At 35.1% G+C, this 22,871-nt stretch overlaps 1 protein-coding gene across 2 annotated transcripts in view; it reads right to left on the reverse strand.

Moving 5' to 3' along the window:
• Positions 1–22,871, reverse strand: part of CDH12 (cadherin 12) — a 406,688-nt gene that overhangs the window by 189,368 nt on the left and 194,449 nt on the right. For both annotated transcript variants that reach the window (XM_027125363.1, XM_027125364.1), the window contains exon 3: positions 15,349–15,643. In XM_027125363.1, coding sequence (XP_026981164.1) covers positions 15,349–15,643 — 295 coding nt within the window. The remainder of the gene's footprint in view (positions 1–15,348; positions 15,644–22,871) is intronic.

Genomic DNA, 22,871 nt, shown 5'->3' on the forward strand with positions numbered 1-22,871 from the left:
CACAGGCTTTCTGGGGCCTCACATAAATGTGTGAGATGTCCAGTGAAATCTCTCCCCTGTGGCTAGTCTATAACTTCAACATCTCCCCACCCTGTGTTATCTCAGCCTCAAAGTATCTGCTTTCAGCAGGGCATAGAGGTTAATTCTGTGCCTGCACAGAGCAGCCCTTGGTGAAAGTCGCTCCTAGACCCTTACTCTGACTTTTCAGTGCTTCTCTGCGCCTCTCCTTACTTTCTACACACGTTCCCGTCGCTTCAGCAGTCCTCAAGTTTTGCAATCACTTCAGCAGCTCCCACCTATAATCTCTGTCTCTAGACATTATTCTTAGAGTCATATTCCTTGTGCCATGGTAGGAAAAGTGCCCCTAATCAAAGAGTCCAGCTAAATGTAGGACTTGATTCATGGCTTCCCTTCTCTCAAGGGTGACAAACTTGTACTACTTGGCACATACATTAAAAAACTGTTGTTTTATATAGGTCGTCCAGTTTTATCATTGCTTATGGTGAAAAGTCAAGCCTAATACCAATAATTACATGGTGGCCAAAACCATAAGTTCCTCTGATATAATTTATATCCTTCAGAAATTCCTTACTCTTTGGTCTGCTAGTGAAATGCTTCCCAGCTTCCTATAGGTATATTTTCTAAGTATTATATTGTGTTATTTCAATGGTATTTTGAAACAAAGAAGAAAAAATTTGTTCAGTCCACTTTCATGAATTTGAACCTCTAAGACATGACTTTTAACATCCACTAGACATACTTTTGCACAGTATTTTATTATATTTTATATCCATAATATCTCATTTCCTGTGTTCTGAGTCTCTATTCAAATACTTTGGATGAATTGTATTTCATAAAAAAATATGTATCCTTAGAAGGAGATGTTTTTAGAATTGTCCTTCTTATATGATTTACCAGGAACAATTGCAAGGATGAAAATAGGAAAAAAAAATGTAACTGAAGACTCTTGTCTCTTCCAGATCTAAAATCCCAAAGGAGAAAAAGCTGCTGAAAGAAGGAAGAAATTCCTAGCATTTTATTAAAATCCTTCTAGGGTTTAATATTTTTGTTTGTTTGTTTGTTTGACAAATGGTATCTCTTTCAATCCTTATAACCTGTTTAGTGGCAAATAGTACCATCAAACTTTACAAAAAGGAAGCACTTTTCTAAACATTCCCCCCAGATTTCATAAAATCTGGATGCAGATCTTTGATACTCCAGGTCTATTTTGTTTTCCCTGTAATATTCTGCCTTTCTAGAATTATGACCTTTCTTACCAGTGTTCTGTAAACACTCCTTTAACCTTGCCCTTGTCAGTAGTACTATTCCTTCTTAAGATATTTTCCACTAACATTCATCAGAAATAAATATATGGACCCAAAAATAACCTTTAAAAGTTTTCCTTTTTCTGCTATATACAAAATAATAATTTTATTATTGCAGGAAAAACACTCAAAACTATTTAACTCTAAAAGCTCTCCCTGGTTTAGAAACTCTAGACCTGCTTCTGTTATTGGGAATTAACATATGAAAACAGTGTTCTTAGTAATTGGGCAGGGCGGTCTGTTACTGTTCAGGTGACACATAAGTCACAATTCAAAAAATACAGGGCTTCCCTGGTGGCGCAGTGGTTGGGAGTCCACCTGCCGATGCAGGCGACGCGGGTTCGTGCCCCGGTCCGGGAGGACCCTACGTGCAGCGGAGCGGCTGGGCCCGTGAGCCATGGCCGCTGGGCCTGTGCGTCCGGAGCCTGTGCTCCGCAACGGGAGAGGCCGCAGTGATGAGAGGCCTGCGTACAAAAAAAAAAAAAAAATACAAAATAGAATTTCTATGCTTTTATTTATTTATTTATTTATTTTGTGGTACGCGGGCCTCTCACTGTTGTGGCCTCTCCCGTTGCGGAGCACAGGCTCCGGACGCACAGGCCCAGCGGCCATGGCTCACGGGCCCAGGTGCTCCGCGGCACGTGGGATCTTCCCAGACCGGGGCACGAACCCGTGTCCCCTGCATCGGCAGGTGGACTCTCAACCACTGCGCCACCAGGGAAGCCTATCCATTGTTTTCAAGCACATTTTTGTACAAAACTAAGACTGTTAGAAAAATGACTTCTTTATAATCCCATTGGTATTTCTGATGTTTGGAACTCTTTGTTAGTTTAGGTATATACCAGATTATTATTTTAAAGTAAGAAGGATAAGAAATATAGGCAGTAAAATTTACATGACCTTGTTAAATTCTAGAATATCCACTCTGGCTAACTGGGCAGAAATGAGAATAATGAAAGAGAACTCAGTTTAAATACTAAATGAATATAGTTGACAATAGAAATATAAACATAATACTATGAGTAAATTGCTTCTAACTGAGGCCTTTAGCTAAATAGGAACTTAATATTAATTACAAAAAATACTACTTCTATGGATATGACAATTTTTTTTCAGAAATGGGAATGGTATTTTTAAAAAGATTTAAAAATGGAAATATGTTTTCTCCTCTTATAGTGATGCTTCTACTAAATTCTCATGATAACAATGTTTTTACAATAAATTATTTCACTGTCAAACAGCATATACTTGATTAAACAAAGGGAAAAAGAGAAGAAAAAGGCATGAAACAAAACCTCTCAATAGTCAGGCTGCCACCAATTGCTTTCTTGTTTAATTTGAATTGTTCAGTAGCTAATCATAGTTTGGCATTTTCTTGCCATCAAAGCGTTTCATGAAATTATCCCATTACAATGTTTTTATCAGAAGCAAAATTAACATGGCTGACAGTTTAATTGACGTTTCTTTTTCTTCTAGTGCCATTGCCAACTAAACAAATTGTACCATGTTTTGATATGCTTTTTTGTTAATTATTTATACAATTGTAGTCACTGATATTTTTGTTGTTTTTAAGTTTCAGTTTCTTGGTCAGAAATGAAAATAGTGCCAACCTTGATCAACTCACCAACCTTACTTTCTAAGGAAGTTTCCTCTAACACTTACTGGGTAGTAATTGTTAATACTGGCTGTTGTTTTCACATTTGGTTTCAGTAATTTTCAACTTTCCTATTGAGGCAAAGAACTTAAGAATCCTGAGAAACCATTGGGGAAAGAATCTTTCAACCAATCTAGAGGTTCTCTTCTTTCAAACTTCTTAGTTTCAGTTTTAATATTTTTTTAATTTAAAAATACAGTTATGTAATTGAAATAAGAATTGTTTTGCAGAAAAATTAATACTTTATCATGAAATTTTAATACTTTACGGCAGTGCTTACATAATTATAATAAATTCAAAATATTCCTTTCAGCACCAGTTAAATGGGAGTGTACAATTTCATGCCGCATGCACCCTGTTACTGTGGGACTTGCTTCTGCCCTTCATTTACCCTCTGGTCCTGCCATTTGACTTTTTTTTTTCTTTCTTTCTTTTTTACTTTTTGAGGAAGTTTTTTCTGTAGTAAACACCCTCCTTCTTCATGCGTCTATTTAAAATGTTGACCTTACCTTAACCTACTCTGATAATCCCCCAACACATGGCTCAACAAACTAAGGATCCGGCTATATATATTTTAGTCTTTGCAGGCCATTTGGTCTCTGTGGCCAACTCTGCCATTGCAGTGTGAAATCAGCCACAGATAACACATAAATGAACAAGTGTGACTGTACCCCAATAAAAACAGATGATGTGCCAGAAGCCCACAGGGTGTAGTTTGCTGCCCCCTGCACTAGACCTTTGGAATGAAAGCTTTCTGAAGGTAGAAGTTTTGTCTGTTTTTCTCACGGTTCTAACCATAATTCCCAAAAGTGTCTGGTACTTAATAGGTGTCCCATAAATTTTTGAATCTGTTGAACATACACATAGAATAAAACATTTAGCAAAATAAAATATATGGTTTGGAAAACACTTGGATTCTGTACAAATAAAAGCTTTTCTGAGTATTTATTTGGCTTGATGAATTACTCTGCCTGGAATAACAGAGCAGATTCATCTTTTCAATTGAATCAGTGCCACTCTGGATATTGTGAATTTGGTTAAAATAAACAGATTTTCCTTGCTGATTCCTAGAAAGACTTTTATATAGTGACGTGTTCTTTACTGTCTTTGAATTGCACGCTGTTGTCATGCTGAGTTATTTCCAGACATAGATTTCAAGTCCTTCATCATGTTTGGGTTAGAGATATCATTAACTTAGTAGTCTTGCCATTTTGTCTGTCTTTGAGTCTGTTCTTTTGATGGAATATTTTCACCTTGATCAACGAGTATAATCCATCAGTGTCTGGTTGCTTGAAGTTATTTTCCTTAATACCAAGCTTAATTTATACCCATCTTCATACCTCAACACATTGCACAATGGAAAGCAGAAACAAAAATTATTTTGGAAAATGGAGCTGACATCTATGTAGAATACCCAGTACAAGCAATTGAACCTCAGAGAACTCTCCGTTGCCTGCAGGGTTTTTTATAGGTGCAACCGCTCTCCCATGATCACTTATCATAAAGCAAGAGACATTTGGTCCAAGGTAGCTTCCTGCCTGTCTTTGTGTACAAAAAATAAATAGAATAGAGCAAATAAGGTAAAAAAAGAAACAAACCAAAAACAAAACAAACAAACAAAAAAAAAGAGTACCACAGCTGGAGGCCAACTTTAAAGAAAAATGATGTTGATAGCTATCCTGCTAGTAGCTGGACTTCCTACATCCTGGCAAAGCAGTTTTTATAAAACATATTTAAGGTTTATAACCACTTGGAGGCTGGAAAAAGAGTAATACATTGAAAATATGTTTAATGTTTTGAACCACTCGGTGGCCAAGAAGCAGCTTCTGCTAACATTTATTTAACGCTTAGAGTCATTTGGTGGTTAGGAAAGGAAAAAAAGAAGGAACTTCTTGTTAATTTTTAACATTTATGGCTGATCAGTGGCTGCTAAAGCATCTATCAATGCAGAACGGTTTATGTGTCGGGACACACTGTGCTGCTGCTGAAACAATCCATACGCTTCTCTCAAGGCCACACAAACACTGTCAATAGTGTTACCTTTGCAATTGCACCACTAATAAAAACATAGGAATCAAACAGAGGGATAAAACACTCTTGGAACACACAGTCATAATATTCGATGGCCCTGAAAATGGTTCTGCTGTGCTGTGTGTGCTGTGGACACTTTGCAGCTGACACCAGAGGGATCGCCAGACCTTGCTCAATTTCATCAAATGTGTGAAAGTCGCTCAGCAGATTGCAAAGCAAAAGTGTCATCTGATAATTGGTGTTTCTTACAAATCAACAGCTTGTCTCTATACGTAAGAGAAAAGAGTACTCGACACCAAAGTAAATGTAAATTGGGATAGAAAGTCTATTAGGTTCTTATATAGACTTGGCATAGTTTGAAAAAAAAATAGTAAATATTGAGCTCGTGTGTCACAGGGAGGGACTATATAGAAAAAAGGGGTAAGATAATTAGCTGGGATGTCTACAGGTTAGGCATTCTCCTGCTACTTTCCTGAGAATGATAGCCAAATTATTAACAGGATCCTCCCCAATTTATTGATTGCATTTTTTTCAGACATTGGGATCAGTGTTAGTTATACATTTTCTCCTTTACTATTTGCAGTATACCTCTGGGAATAAGGTCTTTTTATTCCTCATTTATAAGAAAACCAAAGCACAATGAGGTCAAATAACCTACACAAAGCCTCACAACTAGGAAATGGTAGAGCATGGATTTGGACTCTTAAGTTCAGTGCCCACACAGTGTGTGGCTAGAACATGTTACAACAGAGATTTGTCCTCTGTCCCTCTGTAGAAATCTTTTTTCATTGACTATGAATAGAAACGATATGTCCCAATATGGAAAAAAAATTTGTTTGAAAAACCAGTATATTTATTTTGGCTTCTGGCCTTATCAACTACTTCCTAGGTCATTTTTGGCCTCTCATATCAAAATTTGGCCTCAGCTCAACAAATTATGGAGGAAATTCAAAATGAATGATTTAAACATTGTTAATGCATGTGGAAAATACAACTCGGAGGTAAGCACTTCTAGAAACACCCTAAGTCCCTCTAAGAATCAAAGAAAGCCATTTCCTCTTTGCTTATCTTCTAGAATAATTCAGTCCTAAAGCCTAGCTGAACTTTGGTGCTGGCAGAGATAGGCAATTGGAGGAGTTGGGGAAAAGCTGCAATAGACCAAATCAAGGTACTGAAGCCAAAGCAGAGTGAGGGAGGTGTCCACATAGAAGGGCTGACAAGGGGTATCAGAGATTGTTTCTCATGAGTAAGTCACCTATGTGGGGGAAATATGGCCTTGTATATGGATTTAGAGCTGTAATGAGGTGAGCAAAACCTCCATCTACAGTGGAGAAGAGAAACAGCCAGTGCAGATTTTCAAAGTTGGCATGGAGTCATCAGGGCACCTGCAAGGGGTCTGCAGGGGTAGTGGCAATGAAAGATTAGGCTTGATCAAATAAGAAAATATATTAATGACAACAAGAGCTGGATTTCTCACTCTTGGAAAAGAAAGTTATAAATTATACAAGGATTAAAAAAAAAAACAAGCAAACAAACCTGAAATGAATGGCTGTGTTAGATTAGAGTTGAAGGTATTGGTACAAAATCATGGTTTTCAAAATATGTAGAAGGATGCAGAAATAAATATTATGTATGTACATGTCCATAGATATATTCTTTAGCTGTACTCACTGAGAGGGGCTGGGAGCAATGATACTCCAATAACAGAGAGCAAGCTGCAGCCAGATTTTGGGCTTCTAAACATTATTCTCCGTAAGGGTGAGGAGAGATCTCCTTGGAGAAATAGCTTTCTTCTGGACGGAGGCAGCAAATAAGCAAGACAAGTCCCAAACATATTTTTGAGCCAGAGAGTAAGGGAGTATTCAACTAATTAAGGGTAATATTAAAAGGACATAAAACTCAACTTAAAGAAGCTTTCATTGGCCAAATTTAAAATAATTTCAATATTAAAATAATGATATCAATTGTGAAATAAAACTCATGTTTTATGGCAAGACAACAAAAATTTAAACATAAAAATTCTTCTCTGCCCTTTGGCCTACCCTCTCCCCTCACTGTGCATTGTGTATCTGCATTATGCATTGACTTAACTTCCCCCATCAGCAGGAATACCTGCTCAACAATAAAGAGCAGGCACCAACAAGACAACTCCTTAAAAGATAACATTCCTTCTTTTTTTTTTTTTTTTTAGATTCCATATATATGTGTTAGCATACAGTATTTTACAGTATTTGTTTTTCTCTTTCTGACTTACTTCACTCTGTATGACAGTCTTTAGATCCATCCACCTCACTACAAATAACTCAGGTTCGTTCCTTTTAATGGCTGAGTAATATTGCATTGTATATATGGGCTACATCTTCTTTACCCATTCATTTGTTGATGGACACTTAGGTTACTTCCATGTCCTGGCTATTGTAAATAGAGCTGCAATGAACATTTTGGTACATGACTCTTTTTGAATTATGGTTTTCTCAGGGTATATGCTCAGTAGTGGGATTGCTGGGTCATATGGTAGTTCTATTTTTAGTTTTTTAAGGAACCTCCATACTGTTCTCCATAGTGGCTGTATCAATTTACATTCCCACCAACAGTGCAAGAGGGTTCCCTTTTCTCCACACCCTGTCCAGCATTTATTGTTTGTGTATTTTTTTGATGATGGCCATTCTGACTGGTGTGAGGTGATATCTCACTGTAGTTTTGATTTGCATTTCTCTAATGATTAGTGATGTTGAGTATTCTTTCATGTGTTTGTTGGCAATGTGTTTATCTTCTTTGGAGAAATGTCTATTTAGGTCTTCTGCCCATTTTTGGATTGGGTTGTTTGTTTTTTTGATATTGAGCTGCATGAGTTGCATGTATGTTTTGGAGATTAATACTTTGTCAGTTGCTTCATTTGCAAATAGTTTCTTCCATTCTGAATGTTGTCTTTTCGTCTTGTTTATGGTTTCCTTTGCTGTGCAAAAGCTTTTAAGTTTCATTGGGTCCCATTTGTTTATTTTTGTCTTTATTTCCATTTGTCTAGGAGGTGGGTCAAAAAGGATCTTGCTGTGATTTATGTCATAGAGTGTTCTGCCTATGTTTTCCTCTAAGAGTTTGATGGTGTCTGGACTTACATTTAGGTCTTTAATCCATTTTGAGTTTATTTTTGTGTATGGCGTTAGGGAGTGTTCTTCATTCTAACTTCATTCTTTTACAAGATAACATTCCTTCTTGATCTTATAAAGGGTCACATGACCCACCACATTGGCACTTAAATCTGGATTATGTAAACTGTCAATAATACATCATTTAATGCACAGCCTTCTATCTCAAAAAAGTTATATAAACTGTGTCTTGACTTCTACAGGGCAGAACAGTTCTCAGAGCTTTCTGAGATGCTCTTCCCACATTATAATCCTCAAATTTGGCTCAAATAAAATTTTCCAAATCTTTCTTAGATCAACTGATTAATTTTTTGTTGATACAATCGATTAGAATCAATGTAATAGAAAACAAAACCTGGAGACCACACAGATATAAATTAATAAATGGATAATTTGAAAATGTGATGAGAGCTAAGTTATTCCTCCAGTTTTAAGATACCTTTGACAAAATATGTGATACTTACAGAAAAGATAAAGAGTAAGTTTACAGTAGAATCATCACCTACTATAGACAATCTCTAAGATGGACCTCAGTATGACTGCCTTCAGTATTCACACCTTTGTCTAACAAATATATAGAATATGGCAGAAGTGAAAGGATATCAATTCCAAGATAACAACCACATGAGTGGCTTGGAATTGCTTCCTCACACAGGTGAATCTTCAGATGAAACCATATTCCGGATAGCCAGCTTAACTCGAAATCCATAACTCTGAAGCAGAGACACTCAGACAAACCAAGAGATAATACATATTTAAAATTCTGAACCTCTAAATCATGGGGTAATTTGTTATATAGTACTAGATAATACCAATTTCATACCTGGTAGTGGGGTGCTGCCATAACAAATACTTAAAATGTGGGAATGGTTGCGCTGTCAGGCAGTAGTGCCTTGAACACACTGTTGGTTGAATCAACACTCACTTGGAAGGGCTGTAGGTGAGGGCTTGCAACAAAGTAAGAATATCTTATTGGGAACTAGAGGAAAATACATCATTGTTATGCAATGACAGAAATTTAGCAAAACTGTTGCCTATATTTATTTGGACAATGGAAAATGGACCTAGTGACTTTTAAACAAAAAGGGTCCAGGTCTTACTTCTTTTGAACATTCCTGGCCTTTCCAGATGGCATGTGATGTTAAAAATAAGAAATGACTTTTAAGCAAAGGTTAAGTCCAAGACATAGAGAGCATGGTCAAAAGATAAAGCCATGAGAGTGACTATAAAATGTTTTGTTAGGACCTTAGTAAGATCATGGTCTTTGCGGCTTCCTGTCTAGTCAGACAAAATTCCCTCTTAAGGGCTTAATGATATGTGTGACTCAAAGATTCTTTCCCCAAACAATAAGGATTCTAATTCATGTAAGGGCTTTGTCTTTCAGGCATCTCCAATAGGGCCAAGGTAGAGAAGAATTTATGTTGAAGAGTTTTTTGGGTTTTTTTTTTTGTCCAATTCAGTGAACCTCATGAGGACTCCTGGGATAGCCATAGCACCTACAAAGTTCTTAAAAAGAGCTCTACATGTAGAAACATCACAAGAGTGGACTGAAGAAGGAGAGCTGGAGATTGTACAGTGAGGAAAGCCAACAAAGAGAGTTCCTTAGTTTCAAGTACATGCTATATTTCATGAAAAAGAAAGGATAACTCAGAATGGAGAACCAAGAGCCCAGATAGTGGAACTGAGATCTGTGGACAAATATTCCCAGCCCTTGTACCTAATCAAAGAGCATTCAGCATTTACCAGCTAGGTTTCAGAAATGTCATGGCCCAGTAACTCTTTTTTATTCTGTGCCTTTTCCCCTTTTTTAAACAGAAATGTCTACAGAAGTTATCCTATGCTTATCTCACCATTGTACGTTGGGTGTATGTGAGATAAGCAGCTGGTCTCTTTAGCATCACAGGTCTACAGATTAAGAGGAAATAAGTCTAAGGAACCTCATTTGCACTTGGACTTGAGTTATATGATGAGTTTCTGGAATATGAACTAATACAATCAGGGGAAAACAGATTTTAGGGTCCTAGAAAGGGGCTGAGTATATGTTGTATGACATACCCTTGGGGACAGTGGTGGACTGTGGTAGGTAGAGAAGGCTCTCAGAGATTCCAGCTTCCATGTATTCATGCTCTTGTGTAATTCCATTCTCTGAATGTGGACTGGACTTACTTCTAACAATTAGAATATGGCAGAAATGATAGGGTATCACTTTCAAGATTAGATTATAAATAGGCTGTGGATTTGATCATAGATATTCTCTCTCTCTCTAGCTCTCTATTAGCTCATCCTGGAGCCAGGCAGATGCCATATTGTGAGGTAGCTCTGTGGTGAGGTCCATGCAAGGGACTGAGGTGTGCCAACAATGCATGAATAAACATGGAAGCAATTTCCTACCTCCCCCCAGTTGACCATAGCCCCTGCCAACAGATTGGATGCAATTTCTTGAGAGACCTTGAGTCAAAGGTACCCAGCTAAGCCACTCCTGGATATCCATGCTCCTGTGAGACAATAAATGCTTGTTATTTTACATTACCAAGTTTTTAGTCAATGTATTATGCAGCAATAGATAAGTAATATGCAACCTTTGTGAAGTAATAAAAATGAACATCATTAGTAGTAGGACAAATTGAAACTATGTTCTACCTGACAGAATGCAACAAGAAGAATACAGCATCTCCTCTGTGATATACCTAACAAAAATGCATACGCTGAATTTTCACATGATGAAACATCAGACATACCCAACATGAGGGACACTCTAAAAAATAACTGGTCAGGAAAAACATGTTAGGGTTATGGAAGTCAAAAAAAGTCAAGAACTGTTCCAGACTGAAGGAAACTAAAGAGATCTGGCATTTAAATGCAGTAGGTGATTTTGACCTTGAACATTTTATTATATAAGACACTATGGAGACAATTGATGAAGCTTGAACAGAGTCTAAGGATTGGATTGTAATAATGCATTAATGTTAATTTCCTGATTTTAATAAATGTATTTTGGTTGTATGAGGAGAATGTCTTTATTTGTAGGAAACAGCCAACATTCTTTCTCCAGTCTCCTAACAAGGACTATGCTTATGGGGCACAGATAGAAACCAATGATAGTTTGCCTGTTCATTCTATATTACTTGAGCTGCTCTATGTGGCCATGGCTTGCTTGTATGATAAGGTGTTTTCTCTCATTTTTTGGTTTCTCTTTCTATAACACTTCCATGAAAGCAAGGAAGTGTGGAGATTTACGTATGTTTCAAAATCATAATAAAGGTATAATAAATTAATATTAAGTATAGTCACAGTCTTCACTATTTCCTTCTTGGAGTTGGACTATTTAAGTGTGACCATGTAGAAAATATTCTCTGTTTAATAACCTACCAAAAACTCCACCAACAATTTCATCTTGGAATATATCCCCAAACTCCATGTAAATCAAAATACAATTCATAGAAAAAAACAAGGGGGTACATGTTATTTACTTTTCTATGAAACCAGCAGTATAATTTCCTTTAGGTATATCTGTTTTATTTAAATTTTTCTAAACATTTTTTTAAAAGCAGTGGATAAGAGATATATTCCTCAGATTTTTTGTTTTAAGCATGGACCCCCCATCCTCAAATTATAATATAATACAATAATATAATATGAATTCCGAAGTCTTTACAAGTTCATCTGAGATTAAAAAAATAAATTTAAAGCTCCCAAAGAAATTTTAGAAGCCACTAACCCTAGAAAAAGGGTACAACTGATTGCAATCAACTTTGTTCTAAAGAGCCTGGGAGTAATTCCTACTTTCTGATCCATAGGAATTTTCATAGAAAAATAAAGATCGAATAGTAAACAATACTGCACGGAGTTATTGTAATGGTTAAATAAAACAAGGAATGCAAATCTCTATTAGGTCACCTGGTCCCTACCTATTGCTCAGGAAATGGTAGGTCTTAACTTAATAAATCATGATTCACAATTGACATCTATAAAATGTGTCATAGGGACCTGGTTATGAATAACCAAATCAGCAGCCTAAAACTGGTTTAGCTCAGGCTGAGGAAGACAATGCAGGTATGAATATGGATTTAAAGATGTTATACATGTCAGCACTCTAGGAAAAGTAACTTAAACCGCACACCCTACTGATGTGAAATCATCAGATATTAAAGAAGACACATTACTGTAATTCATTGTTACTCTAGTGATCTTATAGAATTAAGACCACATTCATAACGTCCAAATTTGTCTCCAAGGAGAAACTTTGAGTTGGGGAATATCTGGATCATTAAGTAATTTCCTTAGGTCAGAGTAAAAGCACTTTATCTGTGAATATCAATTACTTCCATGGCATATTGGATGTAGCACAAGTGACAAAGTGACCTTTCTCTTAAACAATTCATAGATTCATGAGAATTTTCTTCAACTTTTGGGACTAAATATATTCCATAGTCTTATAATCTTAAATACTGATTTTCCTCTAAACTCTCTACCCACCCTGCTCACCACCATCCTCCCTTTGTAGAGTTATGTTTTTTTATAATTTTCCTGTTAGTTTTTTTTTATTCCTGATTTAATCATTCATCATATGTTCAGATGTACAATCCATTATTGCTAAACTGACATTTGCTTAATAGACTATTTCTTGACCTTTTGCATTAGACAATAAACTATTTTACTCTATTCTTTTTAAATTGGTTGAGTCTTTTATTAAAAGTGAAATAAGAACATCCTCAGTTATTGAGAAAGGACAGTTATCTCCTAGAGGATACCTCAAGCACAGATATACAAAGCCAACAGTGAGATTTTCCGCAATAGTTATATTGCCCAATACACCACGGCTAGTTCTATCTGGTGTTGACTAAATATTATTTTAATATTCCAAGGAGAATGATACAGAAGCAGGAATTGCCTAGAAGGAATGTGGAAAAAGAAAATAAAGAAAAGAATAATCATTAGATAAAGTGACTTAGAGCACTAAACCATTTCCATATGGTAAGAAGGGTGTGCTTGGGAATGGAGTTCAGGAGCTCTAGGGACATAAATGTTATGTCTGGACACACAGCATCTTCTGGCTAGCTTTAAGTTGCTCAGGTAAAAGCCAAAACAAGAAATACTGCAAATCTAACTGGGTCTCTAACAGGTGTATTTGGTTATAGGTGTATAGATAGGATTCCAGAAGATGGCAAAAGTAGTGCCTGATAGGTATTTCATTTCTAATACTGAATTTGCAAGTGGTGTTTCTACTTCTTAGTATTTATTTGAAAAGGGCATGTTATGTTAATATAGTCCAAGAATACCTGGGTGAACTCATAACATATGTTATGGTTCCACATTCAAAAGAAATACTGTTTTGTTATTAAAAAGAAAAAAATTAAAAGGGAGGGTGCATTGGAAACCAGTTTAGGTATTTACTAAGGTCTCTTGAATAACCAATGAGAAATTTCAGTTACGGTACATGGGAAGACATTTTAAAGAACCTATTCTTCCATAGATCTTTCTGATAACTCGTGGCAGCACAGCAAATTCTGTCTCACCCCAGTACTAAAGCTGGACCCACTTTGTTCTTTCACTCACCTACCCTTTGCCTGATTTTCCAGATTTATTCCTCTCTCCAGGCACTAGCTGCAAACTCCTTATATAAGGGCTCAGCTCTGCAACCCTAACCTTTATCCTAATTGGCACCACAAAAAAACTAATTGTTTATCTAATAAAATAGAACTTTCTAATACTGTAGAGGGATATGTGTGTTTGCTTTAAGGATGCTGTTTCAGTAATAAAGTGTCACTAAAGGCCATAAATTCGTGTAAATATTTCCAATATACATGAAATAAGCACCAGGTTAAAGAATTTATGTACTGGATTGCATTGTCTTCTTAAAGGTCATACTTTTCCTCAAAGTACTGTCTTCATTTTTCTGCCCCTGTAAAACCAAGACACAATTTTAAAAACAGCTGTCCCCATTTTCAGGGACTAGTTTCTAATACATTTTCCTAGTTGTATTTCTAAATCTGTAGCAATCATAACACCACGTAAAAGAGGCAGCTCAAAAAAAAAAAAATAGCAGAAACTGAATAAAAGATTTGCAGCCCTGAATATGCATACAAAAATTTTAAATCGAAGTGAACTCCTCTGAGCTGATTTCTTAGGTGAAGGAGAGAATATGGTCTTTGAATACCTGATAAGGTCACAGACACAATTTCAAGTGCATTTATGGTAAATCCATGTGACAACTCCTACAGCCACTAACCTGTGTCACCCTCAGGGTAGTCTGTGCAATCTTCCTTGCATGTCTGGGATGGTTGTGGGGGACAGCAGAAACCCTCCGAGAAATGTCACACATGGGAAATAGTAACAATGGCTCATATACGAAAGTTTCAAATTGAAACCTAGAAGTGATGAGTAGCTTTATCTTACACATGTGCTAGAAACCAGAAGTTACTATGAAATAAATTGAGCGATTGGCAGTGGTGACTAAGAAATAAAATTTATAATTAAAACTTGTCAGTAAAGCTGGAATCCTTAACTCATTGACCTTAAAATACATATTATAGGACTTTGAGAATTGAAGTTGTTGAATTTATATTTTATTTAAATTATTAAGAATGATGATGATACTATAGCTTAACTGTAAATTTATTCTAGTAATGACTTCATAATGATATTTGCTTCCTAGTTTGATAGAATAACTACTGTAGGTTACTTATAGCCACAAAGGGTACAATACCTTTTCTCAAAGTCTCTATGGATAGCTACAAAGAATGCAACACATCTCTTTCTGAACCACTTTGAGACTCAGATGCAATACATACTTTGAATAATTTATTTTGAGTGAAGTATGACTATCTGGTATTTGATGTTACCTTCACACTGTGAAGGCATCTGAATTTGCAATGACAATCAGTTACTGTAAAAAGTGAGTTATGTACTTAAAGTACAAAGGAATTCCATGAATTCAGGGAAATGCAAAGATTGTAAAATAGTGAAGAATGTTATAGATCCTAGATATTTATGTATCTATTCATATATTTAGAATGGAGCAGGAAGAAAAAACAAAGTTAAGTAGAAAAAAAAAGTAAATGAAATTAATTGTATCCTCTACAGTGCAGGAATAATCTTCTGAGTTACAAGCCAGATATTTCCATCAACCTGGAGAAAATAAATGTTGAAAAGGCCTCGTCTCATCTGACAGAATTTTGATTCGCTTACTCACCCACAGGAGACATTTCTGGGACACTAGCAATATAAGGTCCATCCAAAAACTTCGGCTCATTATCATTAATATCCTGCACTTTGATGATGAATTCTGATTCAGGCTCTAGGGGCTTCCTGGTTTCTATGTCCACAGCCTGAGCACGAAGTGTGTAGAAAGGTTTTTCTTCTCTATCCAGGCTCCTTATTGCATGAATGTCCCCTGTAGTTTCATCAATGGTAAAAACGGTGCCAGCGCCATCTCCTGAGAGGGTGTATTTAACAGTGCCCTCTCCCTTATCTAAGTCAGAATGGAGCTTTAGGGAGAGAGAGAGAGAAAGAGAGACAGAGAAACACCATTAAAGAGATGGCCCCACGTTAAAAAGCCATACTTGCAGTATAATTTTTTACCAGAAAAGTTAAACCAAAATCTTATGGGGTTTTTTTCCTTTTTTTCCCACCATTTTTTTTATTATAAGCATTTTTAACACAAAAAAAAGTTGAAAAAATGTATGGTGGACACCTATATATACCTATATATATCTCAGAGATTCCACTGTTTATCTTCCAATTTAATCATATAGGCTTTCGACTTATCACATAGATAGATCATATCCCTATCCTTTCATTCACTCTCCTGTCAATCCATCTTATTTCTCCATGCATTACAGAGGTTAGAAGTACAGCCCCAAATCCATCAACATGCATAAATACAACTATTTTGAACACTTACTTCTTTTATATACTTTGGGGAATAAAATTTTCATAAAAGGAAATGCACAACTCTTAAGTGTACTTAGAGTTTCATTTTAAATGATTGTTGTATTAAAATAAATTAGGTCATATATATTAAATCATACAACTTCCAAATACTCTGAGGCTAGAAATCAGTGACGTGAATCCAGTGAGAGATATGGTAAAAAAAAAAAAAAAAATCAGAAAACACTGAGCCTTTTCATTTGAAAGGAGAGGAGAATTTTGGCATACCAGGTCAATTTCAGATATGTACTATGGAGTATCTCATTTTAACAGACTGACTCTCAATGAGTTATTCAATATTACTCAGCCAAGCAATGGGTAGAATAACTGATTATCCTTTCAGATTCACAGGCAAATGGTTAGCCCTAATCTATTCTATATATTTGAAATGTTATAATATAGAAAATTTTTAATTTCTGCTAAGTTCTTTTGAAATTCAACACATGTATAATTCACTATAATACAGTATGGAATAAGACACACATCAATATAATAGGGGAGAGGACCAAAGAGAAGAGAAATTATTATTGTGATACTGTAAATCAGTGTTTTTCAATCTGGAGTCCAAGAATTAATGAGAGATGGACGTAGTCTTGGAGATCTATAAATTATCCAAGAATAAATGTATATAGATAAATAATATGATATAAATATTTCATTATATATAATTCTCTAAGAATATGTGTACTCATATATTTCATAAATAATATACATTTACATTCTATTTAAATTTAAAAGGATACATATTCTTATAAATAATATTATTTTTTATCCAAATGCTGATCTAAAATGTTTCAAACTATTCTCACTCATTTAGGTACAGCCATTTGATTTCAATGTTCAAATTTTTATTTTTTTTATTTTTTTATTTTTTGTGGGTTTTTTTGTTTTTGTTTTTGCCGTACGCGGGCCTCTCACTGTTGTGGCCTCTCCCACTGCGGAGCACAGGCTCCGGACGCGCAGGCTCAGCAGCCATGGCTCACGGGCCCAGCCGCTCCAGACCGGGGCACGAACCCGTGTCCCCTGCACCGGCAGGCGGACTCTCAACTACTGTGCCACCACGGAAGCCCCAAATTTTTATTTTTAAAAGCTCATTCCAGTCAACGGATCAGTCAAAGATAAAATGTTAAACTTTTAAAGTGACCATAGCCATTTGGGCTGTGATTTAAAATTTTCACACAAGTATAGGTGTCTTGCAAAATTTGGGGTAAAAATGAGTTGTTTTTCTTAATGCTTCAACACAACATAAAAGCTTTGAAAATATTTTAAATTATATAGCTATCCTTTGCAAATAGGCGTTCTGTGTATTCATATTAGTAATACCAAAACACAAAACTCAACTTGGCTACATCTTTTCTCTTAAACTCAACATTCTGCTTTAGCTTCAGTAAAATAACGTCATCCTTCATATTTATGTTATTAAAATGACTTTATTCATTTTGTGAATTTGTATTTACTTCAAATTGCTCTGAAAGTATATTTGTATAAGAGCATAAGCAAAGGATTTGTACTGGGTAAATGATATAATTTAAACAATGAGAAAATTATAAGGGGGTACCAGGTTTTGATTTTTCTTTAAAAGTTTCTGTATATTTTACTCAAGTCTAAGGAAGATTGCAAAGAATGACAGGAAGAAGTTTTTTCCTCCTAATATTTTATGAACTGCTATGAAGCATAGGAAGTTTCAAGCATAAAATCAAGCTGTAGATAAATGTTCTTTGAACTTAGGAATTTCAAATTACAAATTTCATCCATACTATTAAAGACATTCAACACATGAACGTTTACTTTTACTTTCAAATTTATCTAAAGATATGAGACAAGCAAAAGCCCAATGCAAAAGCAATGTCTTTATAAACTGGATCATTTTGCCAATGGCTCCAAAGAATATGTGGTAATATTGTGGAAGCAAGTGAAAATTTTAAGTAGGTTTTTACAATGTGATCCAAGTAGAGTCACCAAAAAAGATTTTCATTTAGCCAAAATCAGAACTGTTTTCTTTTCAAACTGACATATGAATAAAAAAGCAAATGTCTTTTCAGCTCTATTCAACATCCAAATTAAATTCAGTTGCTGCTACTCTTTACACTTCTACCTTTTCCTTCTAATTTAAATTTGGGTTTTGCAGAGATTAAAGTTTCAGAAGAAATATGTGAAAATATGTTAAATTTGAACTGAAAATGAGATGGATGAATGTAAAATTCTTGAGAGGATTAGAATGGTTACAGCAGTTCATTGCATGTTAATACCTTAAAGAAGATCACCTGCAGTGCCCAGCATTGAAGGCAATGTTTAAAATTAGTTATTCAGTACCAAATGTAAAATGGATGGTTAGTGGGAAGCTGCTGCATAGCACAGGGAGATCAGCTTGATGCTTTGTGACAACCTAGATGGGTGGGATAGGGAGGGTGGGAGGGAGGCTCAAGAGGGAAGGGATATGGGGATATATGTATACATATAGCTGATTCACTCTGTTGTACAACAGAAACTAGCACAACATTGTAAAGCAATTATACTCCAATAAAGATATTTTTTAAATAAATAAAATAAAATTAGTTATTCAGTATTGAGTCCAGTACATGCGTGACTAGCTAAAAGTATTGGTATTTTTGCAACGTCAATTCTAATGTTAAATAAATGATGTTGGCCTGATGTTGGGTATTGCAGAATTTGCTTTGTATCACATATAAAATAATTTGAATAGAGAACATATATAACATAATAGTTTATGTTGTAAACTAACATAAAAATCCCTATCACCCTCTTACTTAGAGATAACTTCTTTTATCATTTTATACACTTTCCATTATATATACACATATATTCATATATAAATGAAAGGGTATACATATAGAAATATGTTTGTATATGTTTTATATGTATATCTAATATTATCTGATTATAAATATATATATACATGATATAAAAATGAGAAACAAGTCAACATTTTCAATAACAATATACCATAATCATTTTCAGTATAATTTGAAACTTTTCAGAATTATTTTTTAATATCTGTACTACATTTGTTCAAAGGAAATTGAATGATTCAATGGGTTTTGCTTATCCTTTTATAAACAATGTGATGAATATGTGTGTGTTGTCTTAATTCCTTAAATAAACAGGTAAATATAAATAGAAGGGTAATTATAAAGACCAAAAATGTAAATTTTTGAATCTTGAATGATTCCAGAACGTGATGTCTACAGATGAGTTCGGTTTCTTAAACTTTTAGCAAGGCAACTCAGGCTTAGCTTACATTATGAAGCTACTTCTCAGTTTTATTTGCATTTAGCAGGTGGGAGGGTTACAGAAGGATTCACTTGATGAATCTTTGGGTTGTGTTAACTATGAACAATCGCATGATGCCATTTTACACAGCGGCTTTAAGTTCCATGGAAGATAATAATTCCACAAGGATAAAATTATTTTCCTTTATAGTGATTTAAAAATAACGCAAGAAATATTTCTTATTCTGATTATTTTTTTAAAAAAGTTGTTTCTGAGTAGGCGCTGACTGTATTTACTGACCGAAGCAGCCAAATCCAATAATATCATCTTTTAGTATTGACACTTAAAATAAAATTTCTCCCAGAGAGTTCCATAAGTGATAGCTATAGAAATATGCACTGTCCAGGCAGATGTTTTGTGGAAGTGGTGTTGTTATTTTCTGATGTTTTCCAAGTCATCTCAGATGGAGCGTGAAAATGAGATGCCGAGAGAGGCTTAAAAAAGATACTGAGGACTAGCTTCGGAGTGTAAGCAAATCTGAACTCCAGTGTCTAAAAGTTTTGAGAAAGCTAAGCTAAAGTTAAGTGTTTACTAGCATCTCTCAGATTATATTTTACAAACTGCTGCAGAAAAAAAGAAATTTACTCTTATTTTCTCTGGGTTGAAGAGTGCACATAAAATGGGAAATACTTTTTGTGGTACGCGGGACTCGCACTGTTGTGGCCTCTCCCGTTGCAGAGCACAGGCTCCGGACGCGCAGACTCAGCGGCCATGGCTCACGGGCCCAGCCGCTCCGCGGCATGTGGGATCTTCCTGGACCAGGGCACGAACCCGTGTCCCCTGCACCGGCAGGCGGACTCTCAACCACTGCGCCACCAGGGAAGCCCTGGGAAATACTTTTTATATCACTATACCCAGCAATGATTTTATTTCCATTTGCTATTTGCCAGGATTAGGGTGGTTACAGGCATGAGGAGGGCATGGAGGATGTTGGAAGGAGAAATGTATGATTCTGAAAAGTTTTTGCTAGAAAATCAAAAATTGTGTTAACAGGTATTTCATTTGATGTATATACCTGCAAATTACTTTATTAATTATATATCTATAGGTTTTATGGTACACTACATACTATTTTATAACCTGAATTTTAGATGGATTATACAACAATTTGCTTTATCAATAAGTATGAATTTATTACATCTATTTAAGTTAATCACAGGTATTTTAATCAAAGTACTACATTGAAATGGCTAAAATCAGAGTATGGAAGAGCTTGTAATGCACAATTTTACCTTCCTTTTCTCAGTCTCATTCACCAGGGAAATCATGTTTTAACTGTTTCTGTTGAATTCTTATTAAAAAAAAATATGTGGATATTTGTTAAATAAAAAATGTTATAATAGTATTTCTTTTATCAATTTGAATAATACTTATTGACTTGCAAACCCCATGCCACCTCTTTTTTTTTCCAGTAGAGTTTTAGTATCTCTTATTTTACTTGTTATCAATGAAATACTGGTCTGAATAGTATACGTGTACTTTGGGTCTGAATTCAGTGCAATCATACAACGTAACTGTGGTTCTCTATTTTCTACCATTATAACATTAACACATTTACAGTCCCCTTAAACTCCTTCCCTTTCTCATCCCTGAATTCCATTGTCTGTATTATACAGAATTAAGCGTAAAGATTTTGTCAATTTGGTCTATTTATGTATTTATTTATTTATTGGTCTCTTTTTTAAAAGCAAGCTCTAATGGTTAATTTTATGTATTAGTTTGACTGGGCCACAGGATGCCCAGACATTTGGTCACAGACTATTCTTGGTATATCAGTGAGGATATTCCTGGATTAGAATAACATTTGAATCAATAGACAAAGTAAAACAGACTGTGGTCCCTTATGTGGGTATGCCTCATCCAATCAACTGAAGACCTGAATAGAACAAAAAAGCTGACCCTTCCATGAGTAAGAGGGAACTCCTCCTGCCTGGCTGCCTTCAAGCTGTGACACTGGTTTTTATTCTGCCTCCAGACTTGAACTGAAACATCAGTTCTGAGTCGAGCCTGTTGGTCTTTGCAATAGAAATATACCATGTGTTCTCCTGGGTTTCCAACTTGCTGACTGCAAATCCCGGGACTTGTCAGCCTCCATAATTGTACAAACCAATTCTTGATAATAAATAAATATATATCCTATTGACTATTTCTCTGGAGAACCCTGATTAATACATAGGCCTTCAAAGCCCTCTCCATCAGTTGCTGCTAAAACATAAAATAAAACTAAACAAAACACTAACACTCTTTTGATAATTATAATAATGTACATATATTTGTTCATAGCCAAATAACATACAGTGTCGATATGATTACAATATTTTCATTTTGCATATGGAGTTTTTTGAGATATCTTTTTGTTTGTATTATTTGCTTTTCTCATATCTTTAAGCTCACCTCATTTCTCAGGGCCAACATCAAATCTTTTCAAAACATACGTTGTTCAGGGACCCCTCTTTCTTCCTACTCCAAACTAGAGCATTTGCACGATTTTCAACCTGGAATTTTTCTTTATTAATCTCCTGGTTTGAAACACTATTTCTTGGATTTTATATTTTCTTCTATATTAGTTGACTAATTTGTTTGTTGCCGCCAATCTCCTATAACTTTTTTTTCTATGAGAATTGTTCCATTTGTAGATGTATTCTTTTTATTTATTTATTTATTTATTTATTTTACATATTTATTAGAGAATAATTGCTTTTCCTATAACTTCTTGAGAATGTGTCTGTGAGAGGTAAGTTTCTTTAGTCTTTGGATGTCAGAAATGCCTTTATTTCTTTACCTACACATATACTTAATTATTGTCTGGGCATATAGTTCTAGATTGGCAATAATTTTCCCTTCACACATTTAAAGGCATGTATCTATAGTCTTCTAGAAACCAATGGTAAAACTGATGTCTGTCTGATTATATTTCCATTGCAAGTAAAGAGCCTGTTTTTTTCTCCCCATTTTATTTATTACTCTAAAATTACAATCTTATTTTTATTTTGGTATTCTAATTATTTAGAGCACTGTCTCCAAGTGTGTGTTTATGTGTGCTTGTGTTTTGAACATTGTCTCCAGATGTGAGTTGATATGTGTTTGTGTTTCTTTCTTTGGGTCGGGCACTTAGTAAGTTCCTTCAGTTCAAAAACTATTTTCCTTCAGCACTGAGAAATTTCCTTTTATGATTATTTCCATGATTATGCTCTATCCTCCATGTTTCCTGTTGTCTTTCTGGAATTCATATGCTCAATGTTACATCTCATGGACCTTCTGTAAATAATATACTTTTTCTACAGTCATTCATTTCTATATCTTTTGGTCTATTTTGTGAAAAAATTAAAATTTATCTTAAAATTATTTATTGATTATTTTCAGCATTTTCAAAGTCAATACACATATACCCATGTGTGTACACACACATACGACAGGTATATTAATTTCCAAGATTTTTTTCCTTTACTACGAATGTCCCCTTTTAATAGAATTGTGCTCCTATTTTGTGGACAC

This window comes from Aethalodelphis obliquidens, unplaced genomic scaffold, assembly GCF_003676395.1.
Source record: "Aethalodelphis obliquidens isolate GAN/ISIS:26980383/991018 unplaced genomic scaffold, ASM367639v1 scaffold29, whole genome shotgun sequence".
Lineage (NCBI taxonomy): Eukaryota > Metazoa > Chordata > Mammalia > Artiodactyla > Delphinidae > Aethalodelphis > Aethalodelphis obliquidens.